The following is a 27,278-nucleotide window of genomic DNA, read 5'->3' as shown; positions in this document are numbered from 1 at the left end:
GACAACAGGAAGAGGCTTTCTGAGCTGTTTGAAACGTTTGATCGGCCTCCCGAGATGACCGGAGGACGGCGGGCTGCTCCGGGACGTCCTGCGATCTGAAGAAGCTTCATTTCTGCTGAAGGTTTATTTTCTCGGTGATTCGCGCAGGTATGGAAACATTAAGCAATGATTTAAAAATGTATTTTATAAACACCAACTGCTCGTTAATCCGGAAGATGTAATAAAACAAATGTTTTATAATTCGTCAAATTATACAAATAAACCTGACCGTGTTTGTTGTGGACACAAAAGCAACTAAGCTTCAGTTCCTGAGAGACAACAACGCAGCACATCAGCAGGTGGGTGTTTCCTCCGTGATGTCCAGTTTCACGTTTCTTTAACGGAGTTCAGAAAAACAACACTTCTTTCACCAGGCTCGTCTCTGAAAACAACCACATCTCAGGTCGACTTTAATCCACAGGAGCTTGTTACAGAAGGTGTGCTGTCCTCTGAACATAACGAGCTCAGTTTTAGCAGCATGCTGATCTTCGATAGATGAAATGACTTTTTAACAGAGTACTGCTACGTGTACTAATATACAGAGTACTTCAGTACAATACCGCAGAATGTTTTTCTTAATGTACTCGGAGTCCTTTGATTTTTTTTTTCTTCCTCTGTTAAACTCCGTAAAGGCCTGATTGATCTCTGCACACTTCCTTGGTCTTTTTACCTGTATGTTCACTGTATGTTCACTGTATGTTCACTGTGTGTTCACTGTGTATTCACTGTGTGTTCACTGTGTGTTCACGTGTATTCACTGTGTGTTCACTGTATGTTCACTGTGTGTTCACTGTGTATTCACTGTATATTCACTGTGTGTTCACTGTGTATTCACTGTGTGTTCACTGTATGTTCACTGTGTCCACTGTGTGTTCACTGTGTATTCACTGTGTGTTCACTGTATATTCACTGTGTGTTCACTGTGTATTCACTGTGTATTCACTGTGTGTTCACTGTATATTCACTGTGTGTTCACTGTGTGTTCACTGTGTGTTCACTGTATGTTCACTGTGTGTTCACTGTGTATTCACTGTGTGTTCACTGTATGTTCACTGTGCATTCACTGTGTATTCACTGTGCATTTACTGTGTATTCACTGTGTATTCACTGTGCATTCACTGTGTATTCACTGTGTATTCACTGTGCGTTTACTGTGTATTCACTGTATATTCACTGTGTGTTCACTGTGCGTTCACTGTGTATTCACTGTGTGTTCACTGTGTGTTCACTGTGTTCACTGTGTATTCACTGTGTATTCACTGTGTGTTCACTGTATGTTCACTGTATGTTCACTGTGTTCACTGTGTGTTCACTGTGTATTCACTGTGTGTTCACTGTGTGTTCACGTGTATTCACTGTGTGTTCACTGTATGTTCACTGTGTGTTCACTGTGTATTCACTGTATGTTCACTGTGTGTTCACTGTGTATTCACTGTATATTCACTGTGTGTTCACTGTGTATTCACTGTGTGTTCACTGTATGTTCACTGTGTCCACTGTGTGTTCACTGTGTATTCACTGTGTGTTCACTGTATATTCACTGTGTGTTCACTGTGTATTCACTGTGTATTCACTGTGTGTTCACTGTGTATTCACTGTGTGTTCACTGTATATTCACTGTGTGTTCACTGTGTATTCACTGTGTGTTCACTGTGTGTTCACTGTGTGTTCACTGTGTATTCACTGTATGTTCACTGTGTGTTCACTGTGTATTCACTGTGTGTTCACTGTATGTTCACTGTGCATTCACTGTGTATTCACTGTGCGTTTACTGTGTATTCACTGTGTATTCACTGTGCATTCACTGTGTATTCACTGTGTATTCACTGTGCGTTTACTGTGTATTCACTGTATATTCACTGTGTGTTCACTGTGCGTTCACTGTGTATTCACTGTGTATTCACTGTGTGTTCACTGTGTGTTCACTGTATGTTCACTGTATGTTCACTGTGCATTCACTGTGTATTCACTGTGTATTCACTGTGCGTTCACTGTGTATTCACTGTGTATTCACTGTGTGTTCACTGTATGTTCACTGTATGTTTACTGTATGTTCACTGTGTGTTCACTGTGTGTTCACTGTATGTTCACTGTGTGTTCACTGTGTATTCAGTGTGTTCGCTGTGTATTCACTGTGTGTTCACTGTATGTTCACTGTGTTCACTGTATGTTCACTGTGTGTTCACTGTATGTTCACTGTGTGTTCACTGTGTATTCACTGTGTGTTCACTGTATGTTCACTGTGTTCACTGTATGTTCACTGTGTGTTCACTGTATGTTCAGCAGCGACTGTTGGGGCACTAAAACCACAGTAGTTTCACTACATTATTGGGAAAGAGCAGAGATGTATAATGCGATGGACAGAAGCTCTGTTTAATGCTCTATAAAGTCAGTGAATGTTTATTAGTTTGACAAATATTGTATTCAGGAGTATTAATAAGCAGCAACCTGCGTCTCATTGAAAGGGAGCTAGTAATATAAGTAGTTGTGAACGTTTCATGATATAAATGTCAGAAACATGTCACCCCTGTGGTTCATCAATATTGTTAATGTTGTCTTTTATTTTGAAAATCTTCCTGTGGCCACATTCAATGCTGTGTTTCATTGCAGCCTGCGAGGTCAGAGGTCAGCATGGGGTCTGCGGTGGAGAGAACAGATGAGCACGTGAGGGAGTACCTGATCTACCGCGGCTTCACCGGCACTCTGAAACACCTGGATGGAGAGATCAAGTCCGACAAGGAGAAAGGCTTCAGGGTACGGAAACACCGACCGGCTGGTTTCACCTCAGATGTGTTCAACGCTTTTCCTCTTCTAGCGAATGAAGGACGTCTGAGCCGTGAACGAGTTCTAAACGGGACGACTTCCTGTTTCACGTCTGCAGGTGGATAAGATCATCGATCAGCTGCAGCTGTTCGTTCTGAACTTTGACCTGTTCGGTCTGAAGGAGTACTGGCTCTACCTGGACCGGCGCCTGTTCTGTAGGCTGGAGGACGTCTACAGGTCCACAGTGAACAAGCTGAGAACCAGCCTGTACAGATACTACGTCATCAACACCATCCAGGTACAGAGTACCGTACACCACCCGTCTGTCTGAGTACCGTACACCACCCGTCTGTTTCTGAATACTGTACACCACCCGTCTGTTTCTGAATACTGTACACCACCCATCTGTTTCTGAGTACCGTACACCACCCGTCTATCTCTGAGTACCGTACACCACCCGTCTGTTTCTAAGTACCGTACACCACCCGTCTGCTCTGTCTGAGTACCGTACACCACCCGTATGTTTCTGAATACCGCACACCACCCGTCTGTTTCTGAGTACCGCACACCACCCGTCTGTTTCTGAATACCGCACACCACCCGTCTGTTTCTGAGTACCGTACACCACCCGTCTGTTTCTGAATACCGCACACCACCCGTCTGTTTCTGAGTACCGTACACCACCCGTCTGTTTCTAAATACCGTACACCACCCGTCTGTTTCTGAGTACCGCACACCACCCGTCTGTTTCTGAGTACCGTACACCACCCGTCTGTCTGAATACCGTACACCACCCGTCTGTCTGAGTACCGTACACCACCCGTCTGTTTCTGAATACCGCACACCACCCGTCTGTTTCTGAGTACCGCACATCACCCGTCTGTTTCTGAGTACCGTACACCACCCGTCTGTCTGAGTACCGTACACCACCCGTCTGTTTCTGAATACCGCACACCACCCGTCTGTTTCTGAGTACCGCACACCACCCGTCTGTTTCTGAGTACCGTACACCACCCGTCTGTTTCTGAATACCGCACACCACCCGTCTGTTTCTGAGTACCGTACACCACCCGTCTGTTTCTAAATACCGCACACCACCCGTCTGTTTCTGAGTACCGTACACCACCCGTCTGTCTGAATACCGTACACCACCCGTCTGTCTGAGTACCGTACACCACCCGTCTGTTTCTGAATACCGCACACCACCCGTCTGTTTCTGAGTACCGCACACCACCCGTCTGTTTCTGAGTACCGTACACCACCCGTCTGTCCACCCGTCTGTTTCTGAATACCGCACACCACCCGTCTGTTTCTGAGTACCGTACACCACCCGTCTGTTTCTGAATACCGCACACCACCCGTCTGTTTCTGAGTACCGTACACTACCCGTCTGTTTCTAAATACCGCACACCACCCGTCTGTTTCTGAGTACCGTACACCACCCGTTTGTTTCTGAATACCGCACACCACCCGTCTGTTTCTGAGTACCGTACACCACCCGTCTGTTTCTAAATACCGCACACCACCCGTCTGTTTCTGAGTACCGTACACCACCCGTCTGTTTCTGAATACCGCACACCACCCGTCTGTTTCTGAGTACCGTACACCACCCGTCTGTTTCTGAATACCGCACACCACCCGTCTGTTTCTGAGTACCGTACACCACCCGTCTGTTTCTAAATACCGCACACCACCCGTCTGTTTCTGAGTACCGTACACCACCCGTCTGTCTGAGTACCGTACACCACCCGTCTGTTTCTGAATACCGCACACCACCCGTCTGTTTCTGAGTACCGCACACCACCCGTCTGTTTCTGAGTACCGTACACCACCCGTCTGTTTCTGAATACCGCACACCACCCGTCTGTTTCTGAGTACCGTACACCACCCGTCTGTTTCTAAATACCGCACACCACCCGTCTGTTTCTGAGTACCGTACACCACCCGTCTGTTTCTGAATACCGCACACCACCCGTCTGTTTCTGAGTACCGTACACCACCCGTCTGTTTCTAAATACCGCACACCACCCGTCTGCTCTGTCTCCTCCCCAGAAAGGAAACTCTGAGAGGACTCAGGAGTTTTTCCAGAAGCAGGCGTTGGAGCTGCAGGGTCAGGCCGAGTGGCGCGATTGGTTCATCCTACCGTTTATCTCCACCCCCGATCAGAACCCCGCCTTCTCGCCGTACTTCTCGCGCCAGTGGTCCGACACCTTCATGGTTTCACTGCACAACTTCCTGTCAGTCCTCTTCCAGTGTATGCATATCCTTCACCTGAAGCCACAGCCTGAAACTTTAACGCCCGGTTTGGATCCAGGTGGTGTTAATATTAGCGATGCTGTCACGTGACGCTGCTCCGCTGTCTGAACTTGCTGGTTTCCAGTCCTTAACTCTTTTCCACCGCAGCCGGTCCTGCTGAGCTTCGATGCTGAAGTCCAGAAGATGACCAGCCTGACTGAAGAGAACGAACAGCTCCGCCAGCTGGTGAGAATACACCTGTTTATTATTTAAATAGTCCTAGTTATGGAAATCATTATTTAAATAAATACCGGTGAATCACACCGATTTATTTACACGGTCACATCATTGAAATATCCTCAGGATGAGCTTGAACAGTCCGCTCTGTATTTTACAGTGTTTTGTCAGTGGTCACTATATTCGGACCAAAAAGTCCCATCGTTCAGTTTTAAAAAGTCCTTTCGTTAACCTAGCATTGACACCATCATTGATTTTTTTTATTCTATTTTATTATTATTTGAATTGTCTCATCATTTAGTTTAAATACGAGGGGAAATCAGAAAGTCCAGAGACTGCTCCTGTTGCGCGTGAACAGTGTGCAGCACGGTGACGGAGCAGCAGGAAGCTGTAACCTTCATCATGAAGTGTTCCAACATCAGCGCCGTCTTCCACGTGTTTCTGGGACCGCTGCTACGTCAGCGTTGGCAATCTTCACCGTAGATTTGAGCAAAGATCTCCAATAAAATGTGTCAAAGTCAGTAAATCAGCAACGGGAGATAAATAAAGCAATAAAGCAACGAGTCGAACGAATGTTCTGAGTGACACTTCAAGAGAAGCATAACGTCAACTGTCCAAGACTGAAGAAGGTCACGAGCACAACCCGGAGAATTCTTCCTTCAGGGTCCGACTGAACGGCGAATTCAACCTGAACTGTGGAGCGACGGTACTTCTGCTCTGCAACGCGACAACACGCCTGTTCAGAGTGCGTTAAACAGAAAGCTGACCTCCACCCACCGGATGGAGCTCCCAGTTACCCCGAACATTTAACAGTTGGATGTGCGCTCTCTGCTCAGGTTTCAGGTCCGTGTTGAAATTGCAAAGGTGCACGAACCCGCGCTCACAAAACCGTGTAATTCAGCTGCTCATTTTGATCAAACAACCTAACTTGTAATATTTATGAATTCATGGAGGCGTCCGGTTCCCTGCTGCATAAACATCACGGTGGTGCAACGAGCTGTCTGGAACCTTCTGATCATCATAATTGCTTTTAAAACAAGTGTCTTCATTTAAAACGTTCTATTATTCATTTCAAAATGTGAAATCATTTCACTCCATATTTAATTTTTCATAATTTGGATTAAAATATCTTTTCAATCATCAGTTTAATAAATTCCATGATTTATCTTGCAGCATGTGTCCAGAGATTAGAAGTGACCTCCATCCCATCACGACGTTAACGCTCAAATATGACCATAAAACGGCCTCCCAGCATTATTATCTTTTTATGCTATTATTCATTTCTCTTTTTTAGAAAAAAACTATTTAAAAAGTTAGCAGCAGGTTTGTGTTTGTCTGTTCCTTGAAATGGTTTCAAAACTTTCACCACTTCGAGTACTTTTCTTACTCTTATAACATTTGAATTGGCCTATTTAGTGGTGACTATAAGTTGTATGAAGTTGTCATTGAAATCTTACCAGGATTAGCTTCATGAGCTCCCTATAATATCTCTATACTGTATATCAAGAAAAAGTTGAAAAAGTTCCATAGTTGAGTGAAAAGTTTCATCATTATGTTGAACAGTCGCGTGCTGACGTCGATCACAGGCTGGTTTTCTTCCATGCTGATGTTTTGGGTAAAGATGTTGGCGTAGATGGACGTGTTTGCTTGTCTCTGACCTGGAGTGTCACATCTGGTCTCGTCCAGCTGTTCGCGCTGCAGACGGAGAGCCGGGACCAGAGGGAGGGGGACGAGATGGTCCACCACAGGCTGCCGGCGTACGTCCAGAACATGGACCGACTGGGAGACACTGAGCTGTGAGACACTAACATCACTGTCTTTACTGACTGCAACAAAGATGGCTGCCATTCTGTCCGCTTTCTTTTTTTTCTTTTTTAAGTCCTTTGGGTAGATTTTAAAAGCAAGTGGACAACATGCTGTTTTTAAAGTTATTTACCGGCCCGGGAGGCGATGCATTTCTAACATGGTTGATTTCCTCTGACCCAAGATGGCTGCCATGCTTGACATGAAAATGGAAAGTTATTTTTCTGATGCGTTAAGCTGCATTCATACGACAGAGAAAAACAAGTGTCTTGTGCTGCGCGCTCCGTGTTGGTGGCCTCGGGATTCATCCGCTAGATGCTTCAGGTGGGGCTGTACCGGCCACCATGTTTTTAGCACATGCTCACACAGTTTCTGTTTCCAAATGACAAACTTCCCTTAGTCCACTATTAAATACTGTTCTTACATCCTGATTTACTGAAGGTTTGCGTGTGTAAAATCACGTGCAAACTTCACATAACCTGCAGACATTTTTTCCATCCGATGTACTGACGACGTGCAGCGAGGATTGAGTCTTTCTAACCTGCAGTTTAACACACGTTGTCCATTCTGCGTGTTTTCCTCCATCTTATGTAATATTGGATGTTTCTACCTGAAGGAGTTAAATACTGAGAGGGAACATGCAAATAGAACAATTTATCACTTGCAACGATATTTACTGAACCTGGAAGTAGAAACAGGAGAAGTGATTGTTGTGTATTTTAGTACGACTGTATTTAGTAGACTTCCTTGCTGATAATCTCCTATAAAGTGTTTTGTTCTTGTTATTTTTATATTTCTTAATTTCAATGGGATCAGATTTCCTTTTCCTTTTATGGTCGTTCTGTTTTCTAATATCTGGAATCACTTTAACACGCAAACCCTTGTTTAAATACAGCGATTTGCACCTGATATCAGTGACGCAATTATTCAGTAAATCACCCACAAAACAGGTGCAAAATATTTTTGGCAAACTTTTGGAAAAAACACGCAATTAAGTACCTTTATTTGAAATCTTAGTAAATCAGGCCCTTAGATGTCAGGACTCTTACCTGTGTAGTACTTGAATTTTGACAGAGTCCTGTTGTCTCAAATTACACGCTGCCGTTCTGGAAATGACCTCATCATGACCTCATCACCCTCCAAAATATCTGCAGATTTAATCATTTTACCCAGAAATCAGTGTGTTTTTGTGTCCTCTGTTTAAAACACTCAATAAACACACTGATTCTTCTGTTCAGGAGCAGCAGTGGAAAAATTCAGGTTCAGGAACAGCTGCAGCTTCCTTCCACATCTTTCATTTGAAAATTCTGTAGGTCACTGAGCTTCATCTGTCTGGTCTCATTAGGAGGTTAATGTGCAGCGCACCACGTAAACAGGAATGCGGCGGTCCATGGAAAAGCTACTTTCCTGCAACGACGCGTCTTTAGAACCTGTGAAAAAGCTCTTTTTAAAGCAGCGTACCAGATCAGCACCGAGAAAGACGGATGGCTGCCATCTTACATTTAAAAGCTCTTTTTCAATACTGTATCCTGATGTTTTATCACAAATCGCTGGATGATGTGAGCACTTAACCACACTAGCTTGTTGTTCAGTTTGACCTCGCTGCATTTGTTTTACTGGGGTTTTAATACTTTCACTATGAAGTCTGACTCGTCACTTTTATCAAACAGAACTCTTTGTTAGCTTCATTTCAAACAACTCGGCCGTCCTGTCGAATGAAAGACGCTGAAGTTGTTGATGAGTGAAAGATGTGATTTGAGTTCTGAAATTCATCTCTGACACCTGAGAGGGAAGTCAGAGATGTTCAATAATACTACAGAGGTTGTTGTCATTATTCATCCTCTGTAGAAACGGCAGTATCAGGAGAGTCAGGGGTGTGTGTGTGTGTGTGTGTGTGTGTGTGTGTGTGTGTGTGTGTGTGTGTGTGTGTGTGTGTGTGTGTGTGTGTGTGTGTGTGTGTGTGTGTGTGTGTGTGTGTGTGTGTGTGTGTGTGTGTGTGTCTGTGTGTGTGTGTGTGTGTGTGTGTGTGTGTGTGTGTGTGTGTGTGTGTGTGTGTGTGTGTGTGTGTGTGTGTGTGTGTGTGTGTGTGTGTGTGTGTGTGTGTGTGTGTGTCTGTCTGTCTGTCTGTCTGTGTGTGTGTGTGTGTGTGTGTGTGTGTGTGTGTGTGTGTGTGTGTGTCTGTCTGTGTGTGTGTGTGTGTGTGTGTGTGTGTGTGTGTGTGTGTGTGTGTGTGTCTGTCTGTCTGTGTGTGTGTGTGTGTGTCTGTGTGTGTGTGTGTGTGTGTGTGTGTGTGTGTGTGTGTGTGTGTGTGTGTGTGTGTGTGTGTGTGTGTGTGTGTGTGTGTGTGTGTGTGTGTGTCTGTCTGTCTGTGTGTGTGTCTGTGTGAGTGTGTGTGTGTGTCTGTCTGTGTGTGAGCCTGTGTGAGTGTGCGTGTGTATCTGTATGTGTGTGTGTGTGTGTGTCTGTGTGTGTGTGTGTGTGTGTGTGTGTGTGTGTCTGTCTGTCTGTGTGTGTGTGTGTGTGTCTGTGTGTGTGTGTGTGTCTGTCTGTGTGTGTGTGTGTGTGTGTGTGTGTGTGTGTGTGTGTGTGTGTGTGTGTGTGTGTGTGTGTGTGTGTGTGTGTGTGTGTGTGTGTGTGTGTGTGTGTGTGTGTGTGTGTGTGTGTGTGTGTCTGTGTGTGTGTGTGTCTGTGTGTGTGTGTGTGTGTGTGTGTGTGTGTGTGTCTGTCTGTCTGTGTGTGTGTGTGTGTGTGTGTGTGTGTGTGTGTGTGTGTGTGTGTGTGTGTGTGTGTGTGTGTGTGTGTGTCTGTGTGTGTGTGTGTGTGTGTGTGTGTGTGTGTGTGTGTGTGTGTGTGTGTGTGTCTGTCTGTGTGTGAGCCTGTGTGAGTGTGCGTGTGTATCTGTATGTGTGTGTGTGTGTGCGTTTTAATTGTGGAGTTACCTCGTATCTGTATCTTCATCCCAGAGTCACTTCTAGAATAATTATTTCAGGCACTTTAAATCAAAGAAAAATGAGCTCTTTTGTGTTCATATAAAACATATTTATTATATATTTATAACTGATTAACAAACTTATGGCTAATGCTAAAGTATTTGTGCTGTTACAGTATTTAAACTGTATGCTGTGATGCAGTTGATGTTACCAAATAAACAATTCAGCTGATGAATTGTTGTTTCTTGTTCGCACAATCCATTTTTTTTAAATTTCCTGATTGATTTTTACATGTTGACAGAAGGCTGACCAAAAAGATTTAACATCAATAATAAGGAACTTTAATATACAAAAATATCCAACATAAAAACATTAGAGTTACTGGTAAAGCTGTTCACAGAAAAAGTAAAAAAAAAATACAAATGAAGGGACAGAAGAGTGTTGACTCCTCAGGTCATTCGAGAGACTTCACAGATCCTAAATTTTGGACCCAATCTGAAACAAACCCGTCAAAAGCCGACCTGAACTTGACGTACTTAAATCTTCTAAAAAAGAGAGAACCGATTAGAGGGGAACCAACCTAAACACGTTTAATCCTCGCGTAGTTTTCTCCCACGGTGACTGTGATGTACCACGTCTGCATTAGAGCCAGACCCGACCCACCGAGACCTGGACCCGGTCCTACTGCGCTCTGAGGAAGTCCTGACAGCAAACATACGGTCCACCAGCCGTTCCAAGTCTTTCACAAGAACGACTTGTTGTGTGAAAACCTCAGGTTGCACAAAGGTTATTGAGACAACAACTCTGAGAGAATATAATCTGAATCCTGGCCAGGAAGAGCTGCAGAAGTAAAACCACGTCTCCAAAAACATTTTGAGGATGTGTAAAAGGTAAATAAAAATAAAATGCAATGATTTTCCATATTTAATAAATATAAAGACAAAGACAACATAACAAATGTTGAAACTGAGAAATGTTATTGTTTTTTGGAAAATAGATGATAATTTTGAATTTGATGGCAGCAACACATTTCAAAAAAGTTGTGACGGGTTCATGTTCACTCTGGAAACGTTTGGGAACTGAGGACACCAGTTTCTGGAGTTTTGAAAGTGAAATGTGGTCCCATTCTTGCCTGATAGAGGATTTCAACATCTCAAAACTTTGGGGTTTCCTTTGTCGTATTTTTCATTTCATGATGCTCCCGATGTTTTCAATGGGTGACACTTGCAGTTTATCAGCAGACTCTTCTACTAGAGAACCATGCTGTTGGAATACGTGCAGAATGTGGTTGGACGTTGTTCTGCTGAAATAAACAAGACCTTCCCTGAAAGAGACGTTGTCTGGATGGCAGCATATGTTGCTCCAAAACCTGAATATATCATTCAGCATTCATGCTTCCTTCCAGATGTTCAAGCTACCCATGCCATGTGCGCTAATGCATCCCTGTACCATCACAGATGCTGGCTTTAGAACTGAGCTGATAACAAGCTGGATGGTCCCTCTCCTCTTTAACCTGGAGGATGCAGCGTGTTAAACGATCTCGGTCCAGAGAAGGTGGCGGTGTTTCTGGATCATGTTTCTATCTGGTTTCTTCTTTGGAGAGTTTTAACATCATTTGTGGACGCAGCGATGAACTGTGTTCACAGACGATGGTTTTCACAAGTGTTCCTGAGCCCATGCAGTGATTTCCACTCCAGAATAGTGTGTTTTTAATGCAGTGCTGCCTGAGGCCCCGAAGATCACCACCATCCAATATTGGTTTCCAGCCTTGTCCCTTGTGTTCAGAGATTTCTCCAGATTCTTGGAATCTTTTAATGATATTATGAACCGTAGACGATGAAATCCACTAATTCTTTGTAGTTTTACGTTGAGGAACATTATTCTTAGATTGTTGGCATCTTCACTGCTGAGAGACTCTGTTTCCAGTTAATCTAATCAATTATATTTTTTTTTGCTGACCCTGTCCCAACTTCTTTGAAACATGTTGCTGGCATCAAATTGAAAATGAGCATATCTTTTTCATAAAACGATACAAATTTTCAGTTTCAATTTGTGATATGTTACGTTTGGTCTTTTTTCAATTAAATATGGGTTTACATGATTTGCAAATAATAGCATTTTGTTTTGATTTACATTTTACACAGCGTCACAACTCTTTTGGAAACAGGTTGGTAATCTGTCAATCTCAAAACAAGTGGAGGACCAGAGGACTGATGTGTTCTCTTTTTTTCTGGCTTGAGTTAAAAGTCTAGCAGACACATTTTCCACCAGTTGATGCAGTTCATTAAAACCCCTTAAAAGGCCGTTGCAGTGGTCTAGTCCTGTGTGATAATTTGCGCTTATTTGAAACTGAAAACTTGTCTATTTGATGGCAAAAGCAGAACTAGATGCCATCGTAACAGATACTTTTGAGCGAGTAGCCGTTGTGTCCAATGTGTGAGTCATAGCAGCATGACCGACACTGAACCTCAAACTAAACTGAACAAACACTGTTCGCTACGCTCTACAATAAGGTCAAGAGCAACTGTGCAACCCTGGTGATTGTACTCAACGTGGGCTCTTATGTCTGATGGAAGCAACCAACCTCAGTCCTCAATGGGATGAAGCCCTGATGAGAGCGTTTCCATGGCCACGGCAGTGGACCAACATCTGAGGAGGAATGTGCTCTGCCATTCTCACTTGTACAGAAGAAAAGAAGGATGGAAGAAGGATGGAGAATTCCTCCGTCTTGTTCAACCGATGCTTTTTGGTGACAGCCACCACCCGACAAGCCTCCAGCGTCCCGTAACCTACTTGGAACATTTAGTGGAGGCTCCATTGCGCTGTGCAAGCTTTGTTCATCTTCTACATCACAATTGGCTTGTGATGTACCTGGAAACAGTTACCGGTATATGATTTTTGACTTCACCATCTGGTACCAAGTGGAAAAGGATTGCACGTGATTTTTGGAGGCTTTGACATTCCCGTCTTTGCCCCGTTGAAATCGGGAAATGATTACTTTAACTATCAGGAGTATTTTTTCCATTGTTTTTTAATGGCAAACAATTGATGTCTGCCATAGATCCTGCTACTTGGACATCAGTACTTTCAGACGGGACACAAATGGACAGATTTCTTCCAAAGGATTCTTCCAAAACCACATTTGGGTTACAACTCTTTGAAAACTGGATAGTCCGGCATTGCTTGACTTTCTCTGTAGCAAAGCTTTCCCTCATAGGAAAAACTCAGGAGACTTTGTTCAGGTAGGTGTTTGGACCTCCTGAACTTTAACAGCTGTAGTATTTATTGAAATAGTCACAGTCTCTAATGACTTACTGTTAATTGCATAACTATCTAGTAGACGTTTGCTGTTCGATAGTCTTAATGCTAAGTGTAAGTCTCATTTAGAGGCAAACTCAAAAACTATTTTCTCTCTGCTGCCCTGCATGGAGGTAGTTGTTCAGAGAGGCACGCTGCACACTGTTTTGTTTATTTTATGTCTACTGTTCATCTCTAGTGTTTACATTACTAATAGACCTGGTGTATAACTTAATTATTAAGATAACCATGTACCCTGTTGCTTGCATATCTAAGCAGTCTTCCTTTAAGACATTTTGTTCTTTATTCATTTTGCAATGCATTGTCAACAATACTCTTTTTTCAAATTTTGACATTACAAAAATAAACATTGTTTTAAGTAGTATTCCACCACTGAGTGTTCAGATCTCTGACTGCACCAACAACATTACATTTGAAACTGTCTCAAGTCTTTAGGGAACAGTAATTAAAACGACCAGGATTAGAAATTCAAGCAAAGAACTGTAGCGCCACACAAATGGGTGAAGTTGGTGAGGGATCTCCCACAAAGTCTGATTTGGACTTGATGCCTTCTGAGTTCAGAAATCTACCTGAACTCTAAAATGGCCGGGTATCTACGTCTGCTCTCAGCATCCCAACTTTGGATATATTTCTGTATCTGGATTTATGTATTTTTTCAGCGCTTAAAGCAGTTGGAGTTTGGCCCAAGCTTTTTGGATTACATTCCTTTCCAAATGAAGATGTGACCATGTGTAATAAACATACAATTCTTACAAACATGCTCAGCTTGAGCTTCTTCAAACTAGTAAGCCATGGTAGTTTTAAATGGAAGCCATCAGCTGTCTCTGACTGACTCCAGAATGCAACGGTGCGATGAACTTTGTTTGGGGCCAAAGTGTCCAATGGGATCACGTCCATGGTGGGAGGTTATGGTACTTACAATTTTACTGTGGACAAGAATGATGGAAAAAAAAATGTATGAATTTATACAGGTCTATTATTTACCCATTCAATCTAACCAGGACACCAGCAAGAGTTACCAAGCTGTCAGAATTGATCAGAAAGGAGAGATGTCAAAAATACAATTGTTTTTTTTAAATTCCCCATGACATTTGGATTTTCTTTAAAAAAAAAAACACACCGAAGAAATACATGAAATAAAACACATCCCAGCATGCAACAACATGGAGATAAACTCGTGTACAACTTTGACAAATGTTCGATCTGAACTTCGTCATCGATCCCTGCGTGCTCTTCAGCCTCGACTTTATTGCCGCATGGATTTAGTTTGTATTTATTCGGTACATTGTCGTTAAGCTTCTCCACTTTCGCTCTCTCTGCCTTCGTAGGGACTTGGTGTCGAGCACGCGAGCCGTGAGCGCCGCCACCACGCCTTCCAGAAACTTCTTCTCCACATTCCTACCACAGGCCAGACGCACTCCGGGGAAACCGGTTCAGGTCACTTCCGGGTCGTCGCCAGGCCAGGCAGCAGTGGGTAGAAAGGACCCACCAACCAATCAGGTGTGAGCTGCTAAAATCCTCTAAAAGTTGTCCTAATGGTTGGACTTTGTGCCAGTTGGTAATAACCAATCAGTCTGTTTTCACTTCAGTATTACCATTGTCTGTTTGGATGTATGTTTTCTTTTGTTCCAACAAAGTAGTAGTGATGAAGGAAATATGTTAATTGAAGACTTTTTTTCTGAAGGTCAACTAAGGAACCACAGCAGTTGTGTCCATTTCATCCACAGCTGTGACCATTTGTGTGGTCAGGAAGATGACTTTTAATAGTCCCACCTACCGAGCTCTGGTTTGTCTAGTTGTTCTAGGAGACGGCTCAATAATTATATTGTATAATTATCACCCATTAAATGATATCAGTTCAGTTCCCTGGTTTCCAGCAGCAGATTTAAGGAGTAGGCTCGGTTTCTCTTTCAAAGAGCGATGTGATTGGATGTGTACTACTGATTGACAGGTGTCTCGTTCTTTCACGCTATCAGGCTTCAAAACGTCCACTCAGAAACTTGTACGGGATAAACCGTTTTTTTTTTTCTGTTTTTGTTTTTTTATATTGATGGCTGTAATCTTCTCTGGCTTTTTTTTTTAGCCTGCGAAGTCTAAAGAGGCAGCCCAAGCTAAGGAGGTGAAACCAGCTTCCGGCCAGTCATCGACCAGTGAACCTGCAACCTCCCAGTCCCAACAGTCGACAAACCAGTCAGCAAACCAGGCCACAAACCAGAACCCCAGAAACAGGAGATTCCAAGATCATGAGAAAGAGAGGAAGGAGCTTTTCTCCAAACCACCACCTCAGGTACCTGAACGCCACTTCACCTGTTTCATACACACCAAAACTTATGCATTTGCAATTATATTGGGAAAGCTAAGCTGATTGGCTCCTGCCTCTAGATAGTGCATGTGAACACGTGAACATGCCCGTTTCCCAAAATGCTGAACAAACATTTGTTTGTTGGTCAGCTACAGCTTTTTAGGAAAACTTTTCTGGGTTAACAGTAGAATAGTATGAAATATTGATGAGCTACTTGGATTCCTGTAACTATATCATGAACACCCTTAAAGTTAGAGGTCACAGTGTGAGCAGCTTTGCTTTGGTCCGTATTTTGAATTTGCATGTCAGTTCATTTGACTTTAATGTTAAAGCAGCATTTTGTAACAGTAAAAGCTTGATCACAAATTAGTTAACAAAGAAAATGTACTCATTTAGTTTGTGTGGAGTTCAACTCTTGTAAACTTTGAACCGCAGATTCACGCTGTAACGGAAAGTATTGAACAAGGAGAGTCTAAAATGGAAGAAGCTGTCTTTGCTGTGTTTGAGTATAAACTGTCAGAGTCATCACAGGTGTCCACATACGTTGAATTAACTCTTTTCTGTACTGTCTTGTTGTGACTAGTCAGCTTTTCTGTTTCATGAAAACGCACAAAAGAATTTTCTGGTCTGGTCAATTGAAACTTATTGGTTTGTTCTGCGTGCTGTCGTAAGACACCAGAGAGGAGAGGAGAGGCGGGGGAGGTCGAGCCTTCCTCAGAGACCTCCAACGAACCGGACTCCTCCAACAGCAAGAGCTGGGGGGCCGCAGCAGAGGGGGGAGGCCTGCCGGCGGAACAGCCTTTCATCAAACTCAGCCAGGAGGAGTACGGAGAACACCACTCCTCCATCATGCACTGCAGGTCTGCCTCCGGCCGCTCACTCTTCAGCAGCATCAGCCATAAACACAAACTTAAAAAACGAGTCTCGCTCTCTTTACTTTCGGTCGTCCTTTATGATTTCAGGGTCGACTGTTCCGGTCGCCGGGTTGCTAGTTTGGATGTAGACGGAGTCATCAAGGTGAATCATGTTTTTCCAGAGTTATATGACCATCGAACAGGAAGAGTCTCCTGTAACTAATAGAAAGTGATAATAAAGCCTTCCTCCTCGCCCCCTCTTCCTCAGGTGTGGTCCTTCAACCCCATCATGCAGACCAAAGCCACCATCATGTCCAAGTCTCCTCTCCTGTCTCTGGAGTGGGCCACCAAGCCGGACAGACTGGTAGGGACGAGACATAGGAACTGCACATGAGCAGCAGCTTTCATTCAGTTCACAGCATTTCTTATTTCCATGATTACATTTAATTATTAACACGGTACTGAACTCACTGTCCATTACAGGAATTATAAATAAATACAGTGAACCTGTGAGACGGTTTAATATTCATGAAGTCATTTTCTTGGTTTTGATCATTTAACAATGTTCACATAACACACCGTGTGTGTGTGTGTGTGTGTGTGTGTGTGTGTGTGTGTGTGTGTGTGTGTGTGTGTGTGTGTGCGTGCGTGCGTGCGTGCGTGCGTGCGTGCGTGCGTGTGCGTGTGTGTGTGTGTGTGTGTGTGTGTGGGGTCAGTTGTTGCTAGGCAGCGGCGTTGGCACCGTGCGGCTGTACGATACAGAGGCCAAGAAGAATCTCTATGAGATGAACATCGATGAAACTTTTCCCCGGTAACACTTTCTGTCTCCTTCAGTAACTGTCCTGTAATCTCAGAGGTCCTCTGTGTTATAAACAGGAAAACACATTTAGAAACAGTGAAGAAGGTGCATGCAGCATGGGAGGAAAAACACTCAATGTCACAGTACCTTTATATGAGTATTTTCAGTATGTAAAAAATAAATACATTTTCTGGAAACCAGAAAAGCTGCTGTTTAAAAGTAAATTTGAGTGCAATATTTATTCTTGCATTTCTGGAACCGTGCACAGCTTTTGATGCACATCCGTCAGGTCCAGCTCCTGCGTTGCATTTATTTGCCACTTTTAGTCACTATTTTCTTTCAAGATCATTTTACATGCTGAATGTAAACCACATAACATATAAAAATAAACTTTATAGTGTATATTTCATATAATATACAACAAATGGTTCAGTTTGAGGTTTCTTCCTGTTAAACTGAGTTTTTCTTCCCTCTGTTGGAGGTTTTGCTCCCTGAAAGAGGAGTTTTTCCTCCTAGCTTATGTGGGAATTGTTGAGTTTCTCTATAATATTGTAAAGTTCAGCTGTAAAGACTTTAATGTGTAAAGTGCCTTAAAGTAACTTGTGTTGTGATTTGGCGCTTTATAAATGAAATTAAATCGAATTGAATTCGAGTACAGCACACACACGGTACATTTTGTGCATGAAGAGATATATTAAGTGCACAACCTTTAATTATAATGGAGTATTAAATGCAGTGTTCCTAAACCTGAAAGAGTTCTCCACCGCGTGCCAAACTCTTCCCAGCGTTGGTGCAGTTCTACCAGGGTACAGAAGCTGCCTGGGAGGAGGCGCAGCCTCAAAGGTGTAATTTGTAAAAAATTAAATCAGGGCATCCCATCCAATAGTTGTCAAGACATTTTACAAAACGAATACACGACATGCTTGACTTTAACATATTGTCATTGTGAACGTCCGACTGTTCTTTGTGTTTCAGGATCTTGTCTTTAGCCTGCAGCCCCAGCGGCTCGTCGTTCGTCTGTTCAGCTGCAGCTCTCAGTCACTCTGGAAGTGTTGAGTCGGCTCCTCGACTTCCGATACCGGTGTCGGGTCAACTGCTGCTTTGGGACACCAAGACGGTGAAACAGCAGGTAGTTAACCAGCGAGTTCAGTAACAGCTCAGATAATATTACAAGGAAGAACTACAACTCCTTCTTTGTAAATTGGTGGAGTTTCCCTTTAACTCCAAATCACATTATTAGCATGTGCACTGTGAACGAACATGTCATTGTTCCGGTACCTGATATCCTCATGAGACACTGGATCCAGAAAAACCTTTAGGCATGTTGGGTTGACATCTTCAAAGAACCGTAAACTATGAGAGCAGAACTTTTCTCTGAATAAATTTTCTTTCTCAAAATGACTCATTTCACCATTAAAATGTGGTCCATAACATTTGGAAAGTCTTGAAGAGCCACATGACTGAATTACTATATTCCCATTCAAGTTGGCATCAGCAGGAAGTTGGCCATCTTGACTGCTTCATGTCTGTGGTGCACACGCTCTGCTCATTGAGCATTCATCCCGTCATGTCTCAGCCGGCAGATTTTAAAAACTCTGTTCAGTGAAATACAGAGAGATGACCTGTGATTGGCTGAGACTGTTTGGCTTGAATGAAACAAATGTTAATTTGTATAGAAAAGTCTCATAAGTTCTTTTACATATATGCTGTGAATATGCAATATGCATTTTAGCATGACGCTTTGCACACAGCTGCTTCCAGAAAACATGCTAAACAGGACATGCTAGTATTCATGTTAGGATGCAAAGTAACTGGTGACAAATAATGCTGATTAATGTCAGCATCTTCAGCATCATCTTCATCCCATGAGTTTCCTGCAGCTGTAAGCTGATCAGTGTTATGACTGTCCACCTCTCAGCTGCAGTTCTCTCTGGAACCGGATCCGGTCGCCATCAACTGCACCGCCTTCAACCACAACGGGAACCTGCTGGTGACCGGAGCCGCTGACGGAGTCATCAGACTGTTCGGTCAGTGGGACTCTTTACCATCCAATGATAATCAGTCAAATCTCAATATCAGGTCCAAAGCTTAGAGGAGAGATTCTGAATCTTGGCACTGATCTCCCAGATTCATAAAAACATTCAAATTTGTGATGTTTCAGTTACATCACAAATACAGATAAACACATAAATACCACTGATGCACGAAGCGCTTATCAAGATTGATCATCTAAACTAAACCATTGAGCCACGTAGTTTCCTGGACTATAAAATGCACAATATGGGCTAAATTGTAAGTACATTTCCTTGTTATAAAAACGATGACCAAAGATTATAAAGACCTACATGTGCAGAACAATAATAAACGATCTGCACACTTGCAAAAGCGCCGTCAGTTCGCATATCTTAAAAAATAAAGACGACCGAACACACAAAAAGCACACACTCATTTTAATGATGACAAACAGGGCAGAAACATAACGTCAGTTCACTAATTCAGCTGATATTCTCAAATTCACAGACAAATGCTGACTATTTGTTACATCACAGTTTACGGGACTGTTGTGACTCCAGAAGGCTGAAATAGCCAGCTATCATAAACGTTGCTTTTCCACAAAGTTGACATTTTACACAACATGCAGCCCGATTAAAGCACCAACAGCTCTCCCTTACAACACAACACTTAGACTTTCTCTCCTGGCACTGAGTAGAAAAGAATCTGTTCATCTGAGTTGAATGTTTAGATTATTTTCCAAGGAAGAAAATATCCCTAATGCTCTAAAAGGGTTTAGAACTACACCTTTACCTTCATTTCATTCATACGGATCTAAGAATACGCAAATCGTCCATCAAACATGGCCCTCAGTTTTATTTATGAAGTGGGGAAGCTGAAAGTGTTCAGAACAGAACTGTGACCGGCCTCGGTGCAAACACACACACACACACACACACACACACACACACACACACACACACACACACACACACACACACACACACACACACACACACACACACACACACACACACACACACACACACACACACACACACACACACACACACACACACACACACACACACACACACACACACACACACACACACACACACACACACACACACACACACACACACACACACACACACACACACACACACACACACACACACACACACACACACACACACACACACACACACACACACACACACACACACACACACACACACACACACACACACACACACACACAGCAAATCCCAAGCGAGAGGCCGGACGGACATCAGACAAACAAACTATCATTTTCAACATGCAACTAAAATGAATAGTTGAGTAATGGATTGAAATAATACAGTTTTAATGAAACATGCAGTTTAGGAACATTTCAATAAACTGCTATTAATGGGAAGTAAAATGGGCCAGGGAATGTTTTTGAGGCGAGGGAATGACTCAAAACCACCTTTATTAACCTTGGGGGGGCGGGGGGGGGACAACAGTCAGTAGTTACGTGACTGAATGGAGGCAAGAAGATCCACCAAGATGCCTTCATCTTCATCATGGAAACATTCTGCAGTTTTACTCGTGAATGATTTTGGAACACTTCCTGTAAATGTTCACATGAAAAGGTGAAGACAGTCCTCTGAACTGTCTGTCTGTCCTGCTGTAGATATGCAGAGGTATGAGAGCGCGATGAGCTGGAGAGCTCACGATGGAGAAGTTTACAGCGTGGAGTTCAGCTACGACGAAAACACCGTCTTCAGCATCGGAGAAGACGGCAAGGTGAGAAAAAGTCCCTCAGAATGACTTCATATCATGAAGCTGTGCTTTAATGCGAGAGTGTGTACGCGCCATGAAGTGAGTAAATGTGTGTGTGTGTGTGTGTGTGTGTGTGTGTGTGTGTGTGTGTGTGTGTGTGTGTGTGTGTGTGTGTGTGTGTGTGTGTGTGTGTGTGTGTGTGTGTGTGTGTGTGTGTGTGTGTGTGAGTAGTTCATCCAGTGGAACATCCATCGCTGTGGGGTGAAGCAGTCAGAGCAGGGTTTACCTCAGGACGCGACTGGGCCCTTCGTCCTGTCGGGATACAGTGGATACAAACAGGTAGGCAGCGTTTCCATGGAAACAGACAGTTTACCTCATCAGGGACTGCCTCAGTTTTTGTTTATCATCTACAACTGATTTACTTCTCTTCAGTAGACATGAACAGGCCCCCGCAATGACTCAGAAGAAAATAAATCTGTGAATTAAAGCATAAGAATAGATTTTGCATTTTAAATTCTAAAAAAAAAAAAAAAAAAAAAAAAATCTTGCGGATGTAAATGTGTCAAAGTGTTAAATAGATCAATTAAAACTCAGTGAGTTTCTTTTTAAATATTGAGAATTAACTTTTGTGCAGGTTCAGGTTCCTCGAGGTCGACTGTTTGCCTTCGACTCTGAAGGACAACACGTCCTGACCTGCTCCAGCTCTGGAGGACTCATATACAGAGTAATTACACTTTCATCTTCACATTCACCTTCATCTTCACCTTCATCTTCACCTTCACCTTCATCTTCACCTTCACCTTCACCTTCACATTCACCTTCATCTTCACCTTCACCTTCACATTCACCTTCATCTTGACTTTCATCTTCACCTTCACCTTCACCTTCACTTTCATCTTCACCTTCATCTTCACCTTTATCTTCACCTTTTTCTTCACCTTCACCTTCATCTTCACATTTATCTTCACTTTCACCTTCACCTTCACATTCATCTTCACCTTCATCTTCACCTTTATCTCCACCTTCATCTTCACCTTTATCTTCACCTTCATCTTCACCTTTATCTTCATCGTCACCTTCATCTTCACCTTCACTTTCACCTTCACCTTCACCTTCACTTTCACCTTCACCTTCACATTCATCTTCATCTTCACCTTTATCTTCACTTTCATTTTCACTTTCACCTTCACCTTTATCTTCACCTTCACCTTCACATTCATCTTCACATTCATCTTCACCTTCATCTTCACCTTTATCTTCACCTTTACCTTCATCTTCACCTTTATTTTCACTTTTATCTTCACCTTCATCTTTACCTTCACCTTCACTTTCACCTTCACCTTCACATTCATCTTCACCTTCACCTTTATCTTCACCTTCACCTTTACCTTCACCTTCACCTTCACCTTCACATTCATCTTCACCTTTATCTTCACCTTCACCTTTACCTTCACCTTCATCTTCACCTTCACATTCACCTTCACCTTCATCTTCATCTTCACCTTTATCGTCACTTTCATCTTCACCTTCACCTTCATCTTCACATTCATCTTCACCTTCATCTTCACCTTTATCTTCACCTTCACCTTCATCTTCACATTCATCTTCACCTTCACCTTCACCTTCACCTTCATCTTCACCTTCATCTTCACCTTCACCTTCACCTTCACTTTCACCTTCACCTTCACATTCATCTTCATCTTCACCTTTATCTTCACTTTCATCTTCACTTTCACCTTCACCTTCATCTTCACATTCATCTTCACCTTCATCTTCACCTTTATCTTCACCTTCTCCTTCATCTTCACCTTCATCTTCACCTTTATCTTCACCTTCACCTTCATCTTCACCTTCAACTTCACTTTCACCTTCACCTTCATCTTCACCTTCATCTTCACCTTCATATTCATCTTCACCTTCATCTTCACCTTCATCTTCACCTTCATATTCACCTTCACCTTCATCTTCACCTTCATCTTCACCTTCATATTCATCTTCACCTTCACCTTCATATTCATCTTCACCTTCACCTTCACCTTCACATTCATCTTCACCTTCATCTTCACCTTTATCTCCACCTTCATCTTCACCTTTATCTTCACGTTCATCTTCACCTTTATCTTCATCGTCACCTTCATCTTCACCTTCACTTTCACCTTCACCTTCACCTTCACTTTCACCTTCACCTTCACATTCATCTTCATCTTCATCTTCACCTTTATCTTCACCTTCATCTTCACCTTCACCTTCACCTTCACCTTCATCTTCACATTCATCTTCACCTTCATATTCACCTTTATCTTCACCTTTACCTTCATCTTCACCTTTATCTTCACCTTTATCTTCACCTTCATCTTTACCTTCACCTTCACTTTCACCTTCACCTTCACCTTCACATTCATCTTCACCTTCACCTTCACCTTTATCTTCACCTTCACCTTTACCTTCACCTTCACCTTCATCTTCACTTTCACCTTCACCTTCACATTCATCTTCACTTTCACGTTCACATTCACCTTCATCTTCACCTTCATCTTCACTTTCATCTTCACTTTCACTTTCATCTTCACCTTCACCTTCATCTTCACATTCATCTTCACCTTCATCTTCACCTTTATATTCACATTTACCTTCATCTTCACCTTTATCTTCACCTTTATCTTCACCTTCATCTTCACTTTCACCTTCACTTTCACCTTCACCTTCACCTTCACATTCATCTTCACCTTCACCTTTATCTTCACCTTCACTTTCATCTTCACATTCATCTTCACCTTCATCTTCACCTTTATATTCACCTTTACCTTCACCTTCATCATCGTCTTCACCTTTATCTCCACCTTCATCTTCACCTTTATCTTCACCTTTATCTTCACCTTCACCTTCATCTTCACCTTCATCTTCACCTTTATATTTACCTTTACCTTCATCTTCACCTTTATCTTCACCTTCATCTTCACCTTCACCTTCACCTTCACATTCATCTTCACCTTCACCTTTATCTTCACCTACACCTTCATCTTCACATTCATCTTCACCTTCATCTTCACCTTTATATTCACCTTTACCTTCACCTTCATCTTCATCTTCACCTTTATCTTCACCTTTATCTTCACCTTTATCTTCACCTTCACCTTCATCTTCACCTTCACCTTCACCTTCACATTCATCTTCACCTTTATCTTCACCTTTACCTTCACCTTCACCTTCATCTTCACCTTCACCTTCACCTTCACCTTCACCTTCACCTTCACCTTCACCTTCATCTTCATCTTCACCTTTATCTTCACTTTCATCTTCACTTTCACCTTCACCTTCATCTTCACATTCATCTTCACCTTCATCTTCACCTTTATCTTCACCTTCACATTCATCTTCACTTTCACCTTCACCTTCACATTCATCTTCATCTTCACCTTCATCTTCACCTTCATATTCATCTTCACCTTCATCTTCACCTTCATCTTCACCTTCATATTCATCTTCACCTTCACCTTTATCTTCACCTTCACCTTTACCTTCACCTTCACCTTCACCTTCACATTCATCTTCACCTTTATCTTCACCTTCACCTTTACCTTCACCTTCATCTTCACCTTCACATTCACCTTCACCTTCATCTTCATCTTCACCTTTATCTTCACTTTCATCTTCACCTTCACCTTCATCTTCACATTCATCTTCACCTTCATCTTCACCTTTATCTTCACCTTCACCTTCATCTTCACATTCATCTTCACCTTCACCTTCACCTTCATCTTCACCTTCATCTTCACCTTCACCTTCACCTTCACTTTCACCTTCACCTTCACATTCATCTTCATCTTCACCTTTATCTTCACTTTCATCTTCACTTTCACCTTCACCTTCATCTTCACATTCATCTTCACCTTCATCTTCACCTTTATCTTCACCTTCTCCTTCATCTTCACCTTCATCTTCACCTTTATCTTCACCTTCACCTTCATCTTCACCTTCAACTTCACTTTCACCTTCACCTTCATCTTCACCTTCATCTTCACCTTCATATTCATCTTCACCTTCATCTTCACCTTCATCTTCACCTTCATATTCACCTTCACCTTCATCTTCACCTTCATCTTCACCTTCATATTCATCTTCACCTTCACCTTCATATTCATCTTCACCTTCACCTTCACCTTCACATTCATCTTCACCTTCATCTTCACCTTTATCTCCACCTTCATCTTCACCTTTATCTTCACGTTCATCTTCACCTTTATCTTCATCGTCACCTTCATCTTCACCTTCACTTTCACCTTCACCTTCACCTTCACTTTCACCTTCACATTCATCTTCATCTTCATCTTCATCTTCACCTTTATCTTCACCTTCATCTTCACCTTCACCTTCACCTTCACCTTCATCTTCACATTCATCTTCACCTTCATATTCACCTTTATCTTCACCTTTACCTTCATCTTCACCTTTATCTTCACCTTTATCTTCACCTTCATCTTTACCTTCACCTTCACTTTCACCTTCACCTTCACATTCATCTTCACCTTCACCTTCACCTTTATCTTCACCTTCACCTTTACCTTCACCTTCACCTTCATCTTCACTTTCACCTTCACCTTCACATTCATCTTCACTTCATCTTCACCTTTATATTCACCTTTACCTTCACCTTCATCATCGTCTTCACCTTTATCTCCACCTTCATCTTCACCTTTATCTTCACCTTTATCTTCACCTTCACCTTCATCTTCACCTTTATATTTACCTTTACCTTCATCTTCACCTTTATCTTCACCTTCATCTTCACCTTCACCTTCACCTTCACATTCATCTTCACCTTCACCTTTATCTTCACCTACACCTTCATCTTCACATTCATCTTCACCTTCATCTTCACCTTTATATTCACCTTTACCTTCACCTTCATCTTCATCTTCACCTTTATCTTCACCTTTATCTTCACGTTCACATTCACCTTCATCTTCACCTTCATCTTCACCTTCACCTTCACCTTCACCTTCACTTTCACCTTCACCTTCACATTCATCTTCATCTTCACCTTCATCTTCATCTTCACCTTCATCTTCACCTTCATCTTCACCTTCATATTCATCTTCACCTTCATCTTCACCTTTATCTTCACCTTCTCCTTCATCTTCACCTTCATCTTCACCTTTATCTTCACCTTCACCTTCATCTTCACCTTCATCTTCACCTTCACCTTCATATTCATCTTCACCTTCATCTTCACCTTTATCTTCACCTTCATATTCATCTTCACCTTTATCTTCACCTTCATATTCATCTTCACCTTTATCTTCTATCTCTTTGATACATTTAAACTTTATTTAGTTAACTGTAAATCTTTGACTGGCGAAAACAATTAAAATATCTAAAATTAATTGATTTCTTTTATGCAATATTTATTAATTTATTATGTATTTTATTCTTTTTCTCTTTCAATATTTTACTAGTTGAATTGTTTTTAGTTTTTTACTTTATATCTTGCGTGTACCTGCAGCTGACCAATGGGGAGCCGGCTCTGGATAGAGTGCTGTCGCTGGGCGGGCACAAAGCTCCGGTGGTGACAGTTGATTGGTCCTCGGCGGTGGACTGCGGCACCTGCCTGACAGCCTCCATGGACGGGAAGATCAAGCTGAGTACGCTCCTGGCACAGAAGTCCTGACTGAGGACCTGATTGAGGACACCAGAGGGGTCAGAGGTCATCAGGGTTTAGTTGAAAATATACTGATTTAGTCTGCGCTGTTACTGATAGATATCATTCCAGGACCTGATCAATAGTGTTGCCTGTTATAAAAACAGTGAAAACTCACCAAACTGTTGTTAAATTCCAGTTAGTATTACAATCTCATGGCGTGTTCTTTCTGAGAGCTGTTAAATCAAATAAAAAGATTTTTTTATGATTTAGTTTTTGTACCCTTTTCTTTTTTATTCGACTATTCAAACAATTCTTCGGTCGCTGGAGGATTTGAGGCTGGGGTAAGTTTTTTGTAAAGTCATAGATTAGGGTTGAATTCATTATGATTTTGGTTCATAACATGCCTTTTTCCCCTGCAGACATTTTGACTTGGAAAACCACAGGTGACACAAATTGTATTTCGTGTCACCTCGGTTGCTTCAAGTATCCCAGTAAACCGTAGAACAGGACTCTGGAGGCTGGCACTGAATAAATGCCATTTCTTTGAATGTTATTAGTAATGCCTGTGCTTTGCCTGTGCTGTGAATCAGGTCTGCTC

At 42.4% G+C, this 27,278-nt stretch overlaps 1 protein-coding gene and 1 long non-coding RNA gene across 3 annotated transcripts; one reads left to right on the top strand and one right to left on the bottom strand.

The window, feature by feature from the left end:
* Positions 1-26,949, top strand: wdr91 (WD repeat domain 91). Of its 2 annotated transcripts, XM_069721979.1 has the most exons (19): positions 1-147; positions 292-338; positions 2,650-2,793; positions 2,921-3,100; positions 4,855-5,062; positions 5,201-5,283; positions 6,961-7,070; positions 14,654-14,825; positions 15,409-15,612; positions 16,300-16,487; positions 16,590-16,644; positions 16,750-16,845; positions 17,198-17,292; positions 18,256-18,409; positions 19,199-19,307; positions 20,951-21,063; positions 21,271-21,378; positions 21,674-21,763; positions 26,543-26,949. In XM_069721979.1, the coding sequence occupies exons 3-19, from the start codon at positions 2,671-2,673 to the stop codon at positions 26,705-26,707; spliced, it is 2,253 nt and encodes a 750-aa protein (XP_069578080.1). In that variant the 5' UTR covers positions 1-147; positions 292-338; positions 2,650-2,670; the 3' UTR covers positions 26,708-26,949. The 2 variants fall into 2 exon arrangements, with proteins under 2 accessions (XP_069578080.1, XP_069578079.1); XM_069721978.1 differs by lacking the exon at positions 292-338.
* LOC138634821 (uncharacterized) lies at positions 23,509-24,203 on the bottom strand. Its single transcript, XR_011312033.1, has 4 exons — positions 24,174-24,203; positions 23,892-23,915; positions 23,766-23,788; positions 23,509-23,531 (listed from the first exon to the last, which is right to left on the bottom strand). It is a non-coding gene; the product is annotated as an uncharacterized lncRNA (long non-coding RNA).
* Positions 26,950-27,278: the final 329 nt, after the last annotated feature.

This window comes from Brachyistius frenatus, unplaced genomic scaffold (assembly GCF_029030835.1).
Source record: "Brachyistius frenatus isolate BFR_SWC_R1_liver_20210118 unplaced genomic scaffold, ASM2903083v1 Contig_279, whole genome shotgun sequence".
Lineage (NCBI taxonomy): Eukaryota > Metazoa > Chordata > Actinopteri > Embiotocidae > Brachyistius > Brachyistius frenatus.
This window is presented reverse-complemented; position numbering and strand designations above follow the sequence as displayed.

What these genes read in the sequence shown, in the direction of transcription:
- wdr91 (XM_069721978.1), top strand. Translation starts at nt 2,671, where the DNA reads ATGGGGTCTGCGGTGGAGAGAACAGATGAGCACGTGAGGGAGTACCTG. An exon ending in ACGAACAGCTCCGCCAGCTG is followed by an intron (nt 5,284 to 6,960) that starts GTGAGAATACAC and finishes GGTCTCGTCCAG; the next exon opens with CTGTTCGCGCTGCAGACGGA. An exon ending in GATACAGTGGATACAAACAG is followed by an intron (nt 21,379 to 21,673) that starts GTAGGCAGCGTT and finishes ACTTTTGTGCAG; the next exon opens with GTTCAGGTTCCTCGAGGTCG.